This window comes from Scyliorhinus torazame, chromosome 2 (assembly GCF_047496885.1).
Source record: "Scyliorhinus torazame isolate Kashiwa2021f chromosome 2, sScyTor2.1, whole genome shotgun sequence".
Taxonomy (NCBI): domain Eukaryota; kingdom Metazoa; phylum Chordata; class Chondrichthyes; order Carcharhiniformes; family Scyliorhinidae; genus Scyliorhinus; species Scyliorhinus torazame.
In genome coordinates, this window is record NC_092708.1 from 343953766 (window position 1) to 343970420 (window position 16655).

The window sequence follows — 16655 nt, forward strand, 5'->3', positions numbered from 1 at the left end:
CTACCTCACTGAGTCAGCTGTTGGGAAACCTCCAACTGCTCCCACTTGCTACCACACATAGAAATGTTTCCGTTAGATTGCGTCCCTTGTCTCCGTATAACCTAATCTGCAGGTGTTCTGTACTTGATAATCATATTAGCTGAGGATTGAAGATGTAATGTACTATATTGTAAAATATCATTATGGAGTTTCAAGTTAGACGTACCTTACAAATAAACTAGACAATCTTGGTTTGTGATGTCACTTCAAGAAAAATGTTGTATTTCTTTTGTGATAAGTATTTGGAAAAGAATTTCAACAGAAATTTATTTTAGCTTTTGAAATTGATCAAAAATAGGCCTTAGATGTCACAGCATTTTAAATTTAAATAGGGAAAAGTTTAATCATTCATCAGCCTGTAATTCATTTTTTAAGACCCAAAAAATGACTCTGAAATTTCATAATGGGACCACTATTTTCAAATTGCTTGGTGTAAGGTAGCACAATGGTTAGCACTGTTGCTTCACAGCACCAGGGATCCGGGTTTGATTTTCCCAGCTTGGGTCACTGTCTGTGCGGAGTCTACACATTCTCCCTGTGTCTGCGTGGGTTTTCTCCGGGTGCTCCGGTTTCCTCCCACAAGACCCGAAAGACGTGGGCGCTCGGAGTGTGGCGACTAGGGGATTTTCACAGTAACTTCATTGCAGTGTTAATGAAAGCCTACTTGTGACACTAAATAAATATTATTATTATTATGAACAGGAATTGCAGACCAAGCCCCCTCTGTAGACTTACAAGTGTACAGATAAAGAATGATGTATGCACTTTGTTCTAAGTTAGAGCTATTATGGGCCAGGGTTTAGAGAACACTAAAGTATATCATGGAGTTCACCTGACCCACAACTTTTAATAGATTTTGGTTATGGGGAGCACAAGGGTCCACTTTCCTGGTGTTATGCAACAGAGACCTTAAGTATTTTTAAACAAAACAATGTTTATTCTATGAATCCAGTTAACATTTTATAAACACACAGTAAACAGTTTATCAACTACCAACACAAATAATCCCCACAAACACACTACTCTATAGATAACCCTTAATAACTTTCCTAACAACATCCATAAGTCAAATACCCTTTTTAACAAAGACAGCAGGTTTGAATTCTCTGCAGAAAGTAGTTATCACTTTTAAATTATCAAGTAATCTGAAGACATTCTTTCGCATGCAGAGAGCGAGAGAGAGATCAAAATACACCTTATTGTTTGAATGCAGCTCCTGACTGAAAATGAAACCCAAAAACTCTACTTTCATTTTGAGCTGGAAGCTGTTTTGTAGCAAAAGCCAGAAACGCAATTCAGCTCCACCCACACAATGACATCACTGCAGCTATTTGATAAACACTTTCTTAAAGGGACCCTCACATGACAGAGCAAAAAATATAATTTTGTAATCCCAGTGGTTCTCAGAGTTGTAGTGGAGCAGGGGAGAGAGCAAAAGAAAGGTATTTGTGCTATAACTTGAGAATCCACTCAGTTGTATCCAACCTACAGGATTCCCCCTCATTGAGACATTTTGCTCTGGGTCAAGAAAGACATATTGGATTCTTATGTATTTCTTGTCTTCATCGTGATATTGTACCACCTTTATTAAGCTAATTTGTACATAGATTCTACTGGGTCCTACCAATATTTTCACATAAAATGCACAACCAAGGCTCTCGAGAGGGGATAAAGTAGCAATTGTTTGACTTGTGTGTAATAATTGGATGGAGAAAGTTAAGTCGTTCATAATTCTTCAAGGTAGATAAGTCATGAGGCTCAAATGAACCTAGGCTAAGAGCAGCAAGAGAAGAAATAAAATAAGGAGGCTCTGACCATCATTTTCCAATCCTCTCTAATGACAGACAGAGGCATGTTAATGTTGCACTGTTCTTTAAAAGAAAGTCAGACTTTGAGTAATTACAGCTAGTCAACCTAGCTACAGTGGTGGAAAAATCATTAGAAAAAATTTGAGGGTCTGTATAAATCAATATTTAGAAAATAATTGATTAATCCAAGATGGACAGCATGGATTAATTAAGGGAAAGTCATTTCTGATCAATTTGATTGAATTTATTGTAAGGAAGTGCCGAGGATGGTCTAAGAGGGTATTGTATTTGAAGTAGTCTACATGGATTTTAGCAAGGCTTTTGACAAGGTAACATAAAGAAGACTGACTAGAAAAATCAAAAGCTTATGAGATCCAGGATAAATTGGCTAGTTGGATCCAAAATTGACTTAGTTACAGGAAACAACGGGTAAAGACTGACAGGTGTTTTTGTGACAGGAAGGCTTTTTCCATTAGTACTCTATGGGGCTTTGTACTAGATCCTTTGTTCTAGACGCATATCAATGATTTAAACATACATGCTGATGATCCAAAACTGATTGTGAACTGGCCAGTTGGACAGAAAACTGGGAAATGGAATTCAATCCAGAAAAGTGTTGTATAGACAAGAGTGGATATAATAAATTTAGTAGATTTGAGAAGTGTGGAAGGACCTTGGAGTGCTTGTCTACGTCTTCCTGGAGGTAGCAGGATAGGTAAATAAGGCGGTTAAGGACACATGTGGAAAATCTTTATTGGCCAAGCCACAGATTGTAAGAACAGGGAGGCTATTCTCGAGCTATGCAGAATCCTAGTTAAACTGTAACTAGGTTAAGGGGGCCCAGAGGGCAGGAGTGTCCACCTCTGCAATTGTCTAACAGGTTTGAATGAGTGTGGGGCTGAAGAGTGGGTGAGCTGACTGGTCAAGGCACCGTGGGACAGGAAGCCATTCAAGTTGGGGAGCACATAAGAGTGTAGTGGTATGAAGGGACAGTAGAGTAAAGGGGATTGACACTGTTCTCTGCAGCAAAGAGCCACAGTCCAGGTGGCTGTGTTGCCTGCCTGGTGTTGGGACATCTGCTCGCAGAGCAGAACTTACTGGGGAAAGTGGGAGCTGTACCGTTGGGACGGCTTACATCTGAACCATGCTGGGACAAGTGCTCTTGCAAACCGCATAACTAGGGAAGTAGAGAGCACTTTAAACTAATAGGGATGGGGGTGGTTCTGTGAGGGGATACTAGGCTTACAAAGCAAAAATAATATGACAGCATTGCAAGGCAGCTGCTGGTTGGGTGATGATACAGAATGTGACAGAAAGAGACAGTGTACACGCATAAACAAACAGCAGCAAACCAGGTAAAAGGGGGAAATAATTATTAAAAAGCAAACTAAATATTCAGGGATATGTTACTTTTCGTAAAGACAGACGGGAAGGAAAGGGTGGTGGGATAACGTTAGTACAAGATGGAATAATTGCAATAGCAAGAAATAATCTTTAATCAAAAGATGTTGAATGCTTATGGGTGGAGGTAAGAAATAACAAGGGGAGGAAGACAGTGATGGGTGTTATCTATAGGCCCCAGTCTATATTGGCCTATAGACCACAGTCTATATAGAGGATGGAAATAAAGCAGGAGATAATGAGGGCATGTAAAAATGGCAGTACATTAATCATGGGTGACTTTAATGTGGATTGGGTAAATCAAATTGGCAGAGATAGCCATCCGAAAGAACTCGGTGTATTTCGGACAGTTTCCTAGAACAATCTTAGGGGATCCGATCCACAAGGGATCAGGCTATTTTTGATCTGGTAATATGTAATGAGACAGATTAATGAGGAAAAGATTCCGTATGAAACCGTGACCATAAAATGGTAGAATTTAACATTCAGTTTGAGAGTGAGAAACTTGGGACAGAAGCAACTGTGCTAAACTTAAATAAGTGTAATTACAAAAAAATGAGGACAATTACAAAGAAATTAGGGAGGAGTTAGCTGGAGTAGACTGGGAAAGGGAGTTTAGCAGAAAGATTGTTGATGTTTATGAAAATATTTCATGACTCACAACAAAGATATATCCCAGTGAGGAAGAAGGATTCTAGGAAGGCAATGCATCAACCACAGTTAACCAAGGAAGTTCAGGATAGCATTAAACTGAAATAAAAAACATACAATGTGGCAAAGATTAGTGGGAAGCCAGAGGTTTGGAAAAGTTTGAAAAACCTACAAAAGATGACCAAAAAAAATAGAGGGAGATGAACTATAAGTGTAAAACAGACAGTAAGAGCTTCTTTAAATATACAAAAAAAGAGAAAGGCCAAAGTGAAGGTAGGCAGTTTAGGGAATGGGACTGGAGAAATAATAATGGGGAACCAAGAAATGGCTGGGGAGTTAAATAAATACTTTGCACAGCCTTTATGGTGGAAAACGCAAATAACATTCAAAAAATATTAAATAAAGGGCAAAAGGGGGAGAAAGTAAACACAATGACTACCATCAGAGAAAAAAATACTAGGGAAACTAATGGGGCTAAAGGCTGATATGTCCCCAGGACCTGATGGGTTTCATCCTAGGATATTTAAGAAAGTAGTTACAGCAATGGTGGATCCACTGGTAGTAATCTTCCAAGAAGCCTTAAATTATGGAAAAGCCGAGAGGATTGGAAAACTGCAAATTCCTTATTCAAAAAGGGAGGGAGACAAAAATCGGCAACTTTAGGCCAGTTAGCTTAACATCTGTAATTGGGAAAATGTTAGAATCCATTATAAAGGATGAAATAGCAGAACATTCAGAAATCAAATAGCATGACTTCATGAAGGCGAAATCATGCTGACAAATGTATTTGAATTCTCTGAGGTGGTCACATGAAGGAGAGATAATGGGGAATCAGTAGATGTAATATACTTGGATTTCCAAAATGTGTTCAATAAGGTACCACACAAAAGACTACTTGATAAAGATGAGCTATTGTGTTGGGGGTAGGATATTTGTATGGATAGAGGATTGGCTAACTAATGGAAGACAGATTTGGGATAAGAGGGGCATTTTCAGGATGGCAACCTGTAACTAATGGAGTGCCACAGGGATTGGCGCTGGGGCACAAATATTTACAGTGTTAATAACTTGGACAAGGGACGTGAATGTACTTGCCAAGTTTGTGGGCGACAAAAATAGGTGGGACAGTAAGTGGTGAGCATGACCATCTACAGAGGGATGTAGACAAGTTAAATGAATGTAAAATCTTGGCGGATAGAATATAATGTAGGAAAATGTGAAGTTATGTACTTTGGTAGGAAGAATAAAAGAAAAGAGCTGAATGTAATTTAATTGAAGAAAGACTGCAGAAAGCTGCAACACAGAAAAATTTGCAGGTCCTCGTGCATAAATCACAAAAAAGCTAGCATGCAAGTTCAGCAGATAATAGAGAAGGCAAATGAATGTCAGCCTTTATTTCAAAGGGAATGGAGTATGAAAATAGGGAAGTCTTGCTAAAACTGCAAGGCACTAGTTAGACCACACTTGGGATATGGTGAACAGTTTTGGTTTTATCTGGCTTTGGAGGCAATCCAGAGATGGCTCACTAGGTTGATCCCAGGTGTTGAGAGATTGAGTAGATTGGGCCTGTACTTATTGGAGTTTAGAAGAATGATAAGTGACTTTACTGAGACTCATAAGATTCTCTGGGTTAATGACTGGGTAGATGCTGAGAGATTGTTTCCCCTTGAGGGAGAGTCTAATCTCTGGGCATAATCTCAGAATAAGGGGCCGCCCATTTAAAACAGATTAGGACAAATTTCTTCTGAGGGTAGTGTATCTGTGAAATACCACAGAGCTGTCTAGGCTGTGCCGTTAAGGTTGAGATAGACCGATTTTTAATCAAGGGTTATGGGAATAAGGTGAGAATTATTCTCTCAGATAAATCATGATCTCCTTGAATGAGCAGTTTCGATGAGCCGAATGGCCCACTTCTGCTCCTACATCTGATGATCATCTGACTGCACCTCGGGTACACCTAGTCACCGTATTACATGAAGGCTGTTGGTACAGAAATTTACAAGCGTGCTCCAGGGATGGAGAATTGTAATCCTGAGAAAAGATTGGGTCAGCTGGGGTGCTTATCTCAGGAACAGAAGAAGGTGGAGAGATTTAATTGAGGTGTTAAATTAAATTATGAGGTGCCTAGACAGAGTGGATTGGAAGGACCTGTTTTCCTTGAGAGGTTAAAGGATTATACAGGAGTTCAGAGTAATTTGTTTTCACCCAGAGGGTGGTGTGGTGTAGAACCTGCTTCCTGAAAGGGTGGCAGAGACAAACCCTCATCGCATTTTAAAAAACACTTGGATATGCACTTGAGGTGCTGTTGCCTACAGCTATGGACTAAGACAGTGGTGGGCAACCTGTGGCCCCGGGGTCACATGCGGCCCATGAAATGTTTTGTTGACTGTAGCCTTCATTGTGTTGCCATATTCTACTGGTTTCTGTCTGCGTAGTTTTTTCCCCTCCCAAAATGAGTAAAGTGATATCCATGTAAAAGTAAACAGTGGGCTGAATGGCCTCCATCAGTGCTTTACATTTTTATATTTTTCTAACTCATGGGTGTTGAAAGTTTCAGACTTTTACTGTACTAATTTTCAAAAAACTGCTTCCACCTTGGGTTTATTGCTAATATATTAGCCATGTTGAGCAGTGTGATAAAGCTATGACACATATAATGCTGAGTGACCGGATGGAACCTAATATTGGGGTGGTGGCAGATTCCGGTGTAACAGGTCATTTGCTGAGTTGAAAATTACTCTGCACAAAGAGGGCCTGCTCTACTATATACCCTGATCCCAGTGAGCTCCATCTGCACACTAATATAGTATCAAATGCTACTAAAGAAATTGGAAAGTAGAATCGATAACTATTACTGGAGCTACCTGATTCCGATAGATAGCCCAGAATATGCTGGGGTTTCTGTGGAGCTTCTATTACCTAGACAAATTCTTTAAGTTGGCATTCTAACTTCAGAAATGTTGAATTCCATCGAGGGCATTTCCTTTCCACTATTTTCAACACTGAATCTGCATGCATTTATGCATCTATTAAAATTTATATCCTCCCATGTGATTTGTCACTTACATCCAAATTGTGAAAATTAGCATTGAGAACGATATTTGGCATTTGATCTACGCCATGCAGGATAGGCCTTCAATAGTGTTAAATACATTTTACTTGTTTGAAAGATATGCTGGAAATAATCTCACAGGTCAAATATTTCAAAGATATCATATGCAATACTTTAACTTGTTGATTCTTTCCTTCATTTAGCTGGCATACTGTGTGGTGCAGTTCCTAGAAAAAGACAGCACTCTTACCGAACCTGTGAGTTTGCCGTAATATTTAATAATATATGCTTGTATTTCTTTCTGAATGGGACATGTTTTGTTGAAGATTTTGAAGGCTGTGTTTTTGGAGATGTATAATTTGTGTTCATAATGCATTCTAAATTTATTTATGAAATATTTAGCATCCTGAACTTTCACTTCCATTTATGTAAATATCAAAATTAAATGTTTGTTGTTCTGTTCTACTTCGGTTAACAAGTTTTATAAATCCATTATGATGAATATCTGCAAGGTTTTCTGGCCCCGCTCTTCCAGTCTTGCAGAAGTCAGTGGACTTTTGGCTGGCTCGCTGCATTCACCACAGGGGAACCTGCCGTAGTGGGGCCAGAAAATCCCGTCCAGTGTATTTTTGGTTGCAGTTTTATTATCGTAAACTGGTCATGATTTCTGCCATGGGAAATCTTTAGTTTCAGTTGCATTAAATACATTTTCCCCCATATTACTAATCGAATTGTGTTCTAGTTAATAGAGTATATTGGCTTAATGGAGTATATTGCCAAATCTTTTTTTAAATTTTAGTACCCAATTCTTTTTCAATTAAGGGGCAATTTAGCATGGTCAATCCACCTACCCTTTGGGTTCTGAGGGTGAGACCACACAGACACTGGGAGAGTGTGTAAACTCAACACTGACAGTGACCTGGGACCAGGATCGAACCCGGGTCCTCAGCGCCATGAGGCAGCAGTGCTAACCACTCCAACACCATGTTGCCTTAGATTGCCAAATATAATGTATTTGTTGGATTTTTTGTGAAATATCTCTTGTAGTGAGGTATTTCTTATTTAATGTACAACGTCTTCTAATTAAGTGTGCAAAATATAAGGAGGATGAGGAGATCTGATTAAAACGTATGAAATTCCAACAGGCTGGACAGATTAGATGCAGGGAGGATATTTTCCCTGGTTGGGAAATCTAGAACCCCGGAGCACAGTCTCATGATACAGGATAGACCATTTGGAACTGAGATAAGGAAAACTTTCTTCACCTAAAATGGTAGTGAACCTGTGGAATTCTCTACCACAGAAGACTGGAGGCTAAGTCGCTGAATGTATTCAAGGAAGAGAATGTTTTAGATTTTAATGGCATTAAAATCTAAGGTCAAAGGTTGGAATATGGCATTGGGGTCGAGGATCAGCCATGATCATATTGAATAGCAGAGCAGGTTTGAAGGCCTACCCCTCATATTTTCTATGTTATTTGGATTCATTGGACCATTGCATGATGCTGTTTGTACCAGCTGATAATCATATAAAATAGTCTCAAAATGCTGGAAAGTGCCACAGTCTGGCTGTCAGCAGAAAACAATCAATGTTATTTTTAAAAAGTAGTTTCACAGGTTATTTTAATAATTATGTTTTCATTCACAATCTTGACCTTTTTCTTACATTAGCTGCTCTAAGGTAATTAGTGTGTTTCAGAATTTTCAGATTATTCCGCTCCAATTCAGTTTTGACTTTTCTAGGTGGTTATGGCATTGCTCAAGTACTGGCCAAAAACCCACAGTCCAAAGGAAGTGATGTTTCTAAATGAATTGGAAGAGATTTTGGATGTAATTGAGCCATCTGAATTTGTAAAAGTCATGGAGCCCCTATTTCGACAGTTGGCTAAATGTGTTTCCAGTCCACATTTTCAGGTGAGCAGTAAGTTGTATTTAAAATAATTTGGATAATTATGCTTTCACATTAATGCAAATTATTTTAAAGCAAGAAGCATGTCACCAACTAAACTATTAAAATCATCAATGAACTGTATCAAGTAATAAAGGTTTAGGTTTGCAGTCTCGTATAAATTTTTTAAATTCTTTTTGGTTGCAAGCAACGTCAACTATGATTTTGTTCTCGTTTTGGTTTGTATTCTTTGATTCAGGTGGCAGAACGAGCCTTGTATTATTGGAATAATGAGTACATTATGAGTCTAATCAGTGACAATGCTGCCAAGATCTTGCCCATTATGTTCCCATCTCTATACCGTAATTCAAAGACTCATTGGAACAAGTAAGTTCACCATTGTATTGTGTTATATTTGGCCTTTCATAATTTAGTTTTGCAAAATGTTGAGATTGTACAAATAAGCCAAAAGCGCTTATATAGGAATGTAAGAACAGAAGTAGGCCATTCAGCCACTCGCCTTGGGGCATATTCCACCATTCGGTTAGATCATGTCTTATCTGTACCTCAACTCCATTCACCTGTCTTGCTCCATGTTGCTTGATACCCTTACCCAACAAAAATCTATTGACCTCGGTTTTGAAGTTTCAATTGATCCAGCAGCTACAACCTTTTGAAGCGAGAATTCCAGATTTCTGCTCTGTGTGAAGTGCTTCCTGATTTCACTCCTGATTGATGTGACCCATTTTCAAATTATGCTTCCTGTTCTTGATTTACCCTTTCAGTGAAAAATTCCATAGCAAATCCTTTTAGCATTTTAAACACATCAAGTGGGTTGCCCTTGGATCATGTTGAGCCCTCTTAACTTAAACAGGGTGCAATTTTTTGTAACCTTCCTTCGTAACTGAACCCTTTAAACCCTGGTATAATTCTGATGATTTAGTGCTATCCTTCCCTTCCCAGTTTGTATTTGTCAAGTCAAGTAGATTAGAGTTCAGTATTCAACAGTTATGACTTAAATGCAACTTTAAAGTGTGGCTAATTCCATAATAGAAGGCAGCAGGTCTGTCTGAACATTGCTATATAAATCTTCCAGATACATGTTTTTGCTGCTTGCAGGTGTTTTTTTAGGAGCTAGGAACATACAGCATAAACCTTTCTTTCCATATAGTTTAGTTTTATGCTTGTAATTTTGGCCCTATTGCTGATTACCAATGAAATTTGCTTAGAGGTAGTAATACTCTGGCGCTGATTAGATGCAACTTCCATGGAGCAGTGCAAGTTGCTGGATTTTCTCGCCTTGCAATTATAAAACTCTTTGTAATCTTTTTTTAGTTCCTGTGGCTAAATGTTTTCAGATGCATTAATTTTAAAAGTTTAAAATTGATATTTTAAAGTATAATTGTCCTTGTCCAGTGTATAATCAAATTTGATAGACCAATTTGAAAGTATTTGTTAACAATAAAGTGAGATTTTGGCATTAGATAACCTGCAAAGTGAACTTGCACATTATTATAAATGGGGTTACTAAAATGTTGTTGTTTTAGAAGTATGAGCTTTTACATTAATGTTACTAAAAATAGTATTTTAGATTATCAACTGAACTTTAGGGGTAATTTCCATCTAACCTGCCTATTTTACTTTACATTGACTTGAAGAAAAAGTAAAATTGTGCAGGATGTAAAACAACTGGCCGATCTGATTTTATCTGTTTCATACCCAGGAGGGTTAGGTAAAAATTAGCCTCTAGGTTCTTATTAAAATTATGCACTTTTGGCAACATTTCAGTACAGGTGTAGGCATTTCCTTTGGGCAGGATATACGTGATGTTTATTAATGTACATTTAGATTCCAAATAAGATATATAGATAATTTTCAGTTCCACAATATAGTTGGTTTTGTGATCATCTAATGTAGACCTATGACGAGAAGGAATGCACTGTAAAGCATACTTGAGATTTAATTAAATGTTTTATGTATATAGGACTATCCATGGATTAATTTACAATGCTCTGAAACTCTTTATGGAAATGAATCAGAAACTATTTGATGATTGCACCCAACAGTTCAAAGCAGAAAGGCAAAAGTAAGTTGAACTGAGTCTAGCCATCTATCTATTTGTACAAATCTTATTCTTGCATGAGATTGTCTACCATGCATTTGATGTCATACAGTTCATGCACAATTAGCCCATATTTGCATTCTTTAAACAACAATTGACAAAAGTAAGTGGAGAATGCACCATCGACAAACAGAACGTTGCACAGTTCCCTAAAGTTGATATTTATTTTACAATAATGAACAATTACAGTAGATATCTTTGTACCAATTTAAATAAAATGGGCTAAACTATAGGGAAATAGATATTGTGGAAATTGAGTAAATCTTAGCAGGTAAAATGGTCTTCAGTTTCAGTTGTGTTCTGATCCCACGATAATACACATTGTAAAATATAACCATATGACTTTAAGGAGAGCTTCAAAGGGAGCGCAGCTGAACTGCAAAATAAATGATATGCTCAACTGTAAAAGTCTGGCTGAGGTATCTGGGATGTTGATTGCTCCTGCAGTCATCTGTCTCCCTCTATACTTGAAAGGAATATAACTTGTCACTTGGGGCTGGGTTCCCGTCGCTGCTGGTGGAGTTCCCGATGCAGTGGAGAACCTAGCGTCATCCAAAAAACGGGATCAGCTTCCGCTGCTCTGGGGGCCCCGCTGGTGGCAGCAGAGAGGTTCACACGCCACGTCAGGGGGAGGATGCAAATAGTTTAAATTGACCAATTTACATCCTATTAACAGGCTGGACACTGGATTTTCCAAACCTACGTGAATATCCGGTCTTCTGGGCCAGGATTTATGTGGCCGTGAATTGGTACAGCTAATTCGCAGCGTGGCACTGGCGTGGTGGAACTCCGGTAGGCCAATAGGGTAACGCTTTTAGGGAGTTTTCCCCAAACACCATCAGAGGGCCCCCCACCTTCTCCCACAATGCAAGTCCCGCCCACGCCCCCCCCCCCCCCCCCCCCCCCCGCAGGAGAGAGAGATCCCGTCCCCCGCAGGAGAGAGAGATCCCGTCCCCCGCAGGAGAGAGAGATCCCGTCCCCCGCAGGAGAGAGAGATCCCGTCCCCCGCAGGAGAGAGATACCCCTTCCCCGCAGGAGAGAGATACCCCTTCCCCCGCAGGAGAGAGATACCCCTTCCCCCGCAGGAGAGAGAGATCCCTTCCCCCGCAGGAGAGAGAGAGATTCCTTCCCCCGCAGGAGAGAGAGAGATTCCTTCCCCCGCAGGAGAGAGAGAGATCCCTTCCCTCGCAGGAGAGAGAGATCCCTTCCCCCGCAGGAGAGAGAGATCTCTCTTCCCCCCCCCCCCCCCCCCGCAGGAGAGAGACCCCTTCCCCCGCTGGAGAGAGAGATCCCTTCCCCCGCAGGAGAGAGAGATCCCATCCGCTGCAGGAGAGAGAGATAGATCCCTTCCCCTGCAGGAGAGAGAGATTCCTTCCCCGCAGGAGAGAGAGAGATCCCTTCCCCCGCAGGAGAGAGAGAGAGAGCGATCCCATCCCCCTCAGGAGAGAGAGATCCCTTCCCCCACAGGAGAGAGAGATCCCTTCCCCTGCAAGAGAGAGAGATCCCCCCCCGCAGGATTGGGAGATCCCTTCCCCCACAGGAGAAGGGGATCCCTTCCCCCGCAGGTGAGAGAGATCCCTTCCCCCGCAGGAGAGAGAGAGAGCGATCCCATCCCCCACAGGAGAGAGAGATCCCTTCCCCCACAGGAGAGAGAGATCCCTTCCCCTGCAAGAGAGAGAGATCCCTTCCCCCGCAGGAGAGAGAGATCTCCCCCCCCGCAGGATTGGGAGATCCCTTCCCCCACAGGAGAAGGGGATCCCTTCCCCCACAGGTGAGAGAGATCCCTTCCCCCGCAGGAGAGAGATCTCTTCCCCCGCAGGAGAGAGATAGATCCCTTCCCCCGCAGGAGAGAGAGATCCCTTCCCCCGCAGGAGAGAGAGAGATCCCTTCCCCCGCAGGAGAGAGATCCGTCCCCCCGCAGGAGAGAGAGATCTCCCCCCCTGCAGGATGGGGAGATCCCTTCCCCCACAGGAGAACGGGATCCCTTCCCCTGCAGGTGAGAGAGATCCCTTCCCCCGCAGGAGAGAGATCTCTTCCCCCGCAGGAGATATAGAGATCCCTCCCTCGCAGGAGAGAGAGAGATCCCTTCCCCCACAGGAGAGAGAGATAGATCCCTTCCCCCGCAGGAGATAGAGAGATCCCTTCCCCCGCAGGAGATAGAGAGATCCCTTCCCCCGCAGGAGATAGAGAGATCCCTTCCCCCGCAGGAGAGATAGATCCCTTCCCCCGCAGGAGAGATAGATCCCTTCCCCCAGCAGGAGAGAGAGAGATCCCTTCCCCCGCAGGAGAGAGAGAGAGATCCCTGCCCCCGCAGAGAGAGAGAGATCCCTGCCCCCTCAGAGAGAGAGAGAGAGATCCCTTCCCCCGCAGGAGAGAGAGAGATCCCTCCCCCCCGCAGGAGAGAGAGATCCCTTCCCCACAGGAGAGAGAGAGATCCCGTCCCCCGCAGGAGAGAGAGCGATCCCTTCCCCCGCAGGAAAGTGATAGATCCCTTCCCCCGCAGGAGAGAGATAGATCCCTTCCCCCGCAGGAGAGAGAGAGAGATCCCTTCCCCCGCAGGAGAGAGAGAGGTCCCTTCCCCCGCAGGAGAGAGATAGATCCCTTTCCCCGCAGGAGAGAGAGATCCCTTCCCCCGCAGGAGAAAGAGAGAGATCCCTTCCCCCGCAGGAGAGAGAGAGATCCCTTCCCCCGCAGGAGAGAGAGAGATCCCTTCCCCCGCAGGAGAGAGAGAGAGATCCCTTCCCCCGCAGGAGAGAGAGAGATCCCCCCCCCCCTTTTACGTCTGCAGAAGAGAGATCTTGCCCACCATGAGAGGGACAGTGAAAACACCACTGCTTTAAAACTCTCCTGTGCCCTGCACACCTACGGGCTCGGGAAAAGAAAGCAACACCCATCAGTTCCTAAAAAGGGGGGGGAAAAACTCAGATCTTTGATTTGCAAGGCTTTCATTCACATCAATGTGAAATTGAAATTAATAATGCTAGGTTGCGATTGACGGCTTGCACACAGCCAGCTGCCTGGATTGTTTAATCTAATTTCACTTCATGCCTGAGTGAATCCCGAGCAGCCTGCTGTGAAACTAACCATAATGTTTATAAACATGATTGACAGTTCTTGGACCACATCAAAAGGCAGTTAAGTGCTTGGTGGGGGTCTCTGGTGAGGGAGGCCGGTCATTCCCTGTGGGATGGGGGCTGACCCAGAAATCCTACGGTCGGAGGTACAGGATTGTGTTGCAGGGGAAGCGGGAGCAGCCACCGGACCTGGCTATTGTGCTGCCTGTTCAACATTGCGACGTGATAGTGTCGCAATCTCCACCAGGCCTAGATTTGTATGGCAAGGCATAGTGAAGTGCCTCTGGATTCTCGCTCCCAGCATGAGCACAATTCAGAGGCGAATCATCTCCAGCGGGAGAACATAGTCTTGCAAACGGAGAATTCAGCCCATGGTCTTTGGTCCCACTTGAGCTGCTGAGCCTTTGTGTGACTATCTATTATTTCTGGAAGCTCGGTTGGGACATACTTTTGGCCCCATTTCAAAATCATGGCTTCCCCAGCCCTTGACTCTCTTGTCAATTTGTCTAACTTGGTCTTGAATAAATTCAATGATCCAACCTCCACTGGGAAGATAATTCCAGACATTAACAACCTCAAGGGGGAAAAAAAATTCTTCCGATTTTTAAAAAACAGATGAAAAAGGGATATGGGGAGCATGTATATAGGTGGATTTGAGACCAGGAAGAGATCAGCCATTATCTGATTGAATGGCAGAGCAGACTCAAAAGGCTAAATTGTCAACTTCTGCTCCTAATTCCTATGTTCTATACTTCAATCAGCATAGGCCCAACTTGCTCAACTTTTCCTCATGAGACAAACCACTCATCCCAGGAATCAACATAGCAAATCTTCTCTGAACTGCAAATATGTCCAGTGCAGGTATGTCCCTCAAGTAAGGTGACCAAAACTGTACACAGTACTTACACTTTGTGTGGTCTCACCAGTGCCCTGTACATTTATCGCAAGACTTCCCTACTCCATCTTCCTTGCAATGGAGGCCAACATTCTGTTTCCTAATTACCGGCATGCTAACATTTTGTACAAGGGCTCCCAGCACTACAGTCTCTCCAATTTAAAATATTGGATTTTCTGTTCTTCCTGCCAAATGAACAACCTCACATTTTCCCAATTTATATTACATCTGCCAATTTTCTATCCATCCTACCTGTCTATAATCCCTCTTCAGACTCTTTGTATGCTCCTGACAACTTTCTTTCCCATCTATCCTTGTAACATTAGCAAATATGGATATGCTACAGTATGTCCCTTCATCAAACTCATTAATATCAATCAAAATAGTTGAGGCCGCAGCATTGATCACGGGAACTCCACTAGTTTGTTTGCCATCCTATAAATGACCTATTTATGTCACCTATGTTTCCTATGTCATGAAAATGGACTACAGATTCACCAACTGTCTACAGGAATATTGAACATTTTAAGGAAGATTGCGTTTTTTAAAAAAAAGACACTAATGGTTGATAAGTGACCACTTTCGGACTTCAGGTGGCGGCTCCCGCTCGGGTCAGACTTTTGGACCTTTCCCCCCGATTTTTTTACCGGACTTGATTTGAAAAATTGATGACGGAGGTAATTGTGAGCAGAATTCCCACATCGGTGCATGGAGAAGAGGACTAGAAGTGCTCGGAAAGGCAGAAACAGAAGGACAGAGAAGGCTTGGGCTGAAGCAGCACCGGGAGGAAGCATGATGGAGGACCGGACCTCTGGCTTGTCGACCCAGCGGTCAGCGGAGCAGTTGATGCAAGTTTTCCAGGAGATCTTCGCCAAGCAGAAGCGAGACTGCTTGGACCCGATTAAAGAGGCAATTTCGCGGCTGGAACTTAGATTGGATGCACAAGATCGGGCGAGCCAGAAAGTAGAAGGCGCTGGCTGACCAGGAGGAGCAGGGGATTGGGAATCTGAATTGTAGCTCCAGTATACAGGAGGTTGAGAGTAGTGAGGTCATGAGTAACGTTTCAAAGTTGCAGGAGTGTACCGACAGACAGGAAGGTGGTTTAAAGTGTGTCTACTTCAATGCCAGGAGCATCCGGAATAAGGTGGGTGAGCTTGCGGCATGTGTTGGTACCTGGGACTTCGATGTTGTGGCCATTTCGGAGACATGGATAGAGCAGGGACAGGAATGGTTGTTGCAGGGGCCGGGGTTTAGATATTTCAGTAAGCTCAGGGAAGGTGGTAAAAGAGGGGGAGGGGTGGCATTGTTAGACAAGGACAGTATTACGGTGGCAGAAAGAATGTTTGATGAGGACTCGTCTCCTGAGGTAGTATGGGCTGAAGCTAGAAACAGGAAAGGTGAGGTCACCCTGTTAGGGGTTTTCTATAGGCCTCCGAAAAGTTCCAGAGATGTAGAGGAAAGGATTGCAAAGATGATTCTGGATAGGAGCGAAAGTAACAGGGTAGTTGTTATGGGGGACTTTAACTTTCCAAATATTGACTGGAAACGCTATAGTTCGAGTACTTTAGATGGGCCCGTTTTTGTCCAATGTATGCAGGAGGGTTTCCTGACACAGTATGTAGATAGGCCAACGAGAGGCGAGGCCATATTGGATTTGGTACTGGGTAATGAACCAGGACAGGTGTTAGATTTGGAGGTAGGTGAGCACTTTGGTGATAGTGACCAC

General features: G+C 42.6%; 1 protein-coding gene across 4 annotated transcripts in view; it reads left to right on the top strand.

The window, feature by feature from the left end:
- LOC140403055 (serine/threonine-protein phosphatase 2A 56 kDa regulatory subunit gamma isoform) overlaps window positions 1-16655 on the top strand; it is a 291236-nt gene that overhangs the window by 236264 nt on the left and 38317 nt on the right. For all 4 annotated transcript variants that reach the window (XM_072490720.1, XM_072490721.1, XM_072490731.1 and 1 more), the window contains 4 exons: window positions 7155-7208; window positions 8694-8864; window positions 9098-9225; window positions 10823-10924. In XM_072490720.1, the coding sequence (XP_072346821.1) occupies window positions 7155-7208; window positions 8694-8864; window positions 9098-9225; window positions 10823-10924 (455 nt within the window). The remainder of the gene's footprint in view (window positions 1-7154; window positions 7209-8693; window positions 8865-9097; window positions 9226-10822; window positions 10925-16655) is intronic.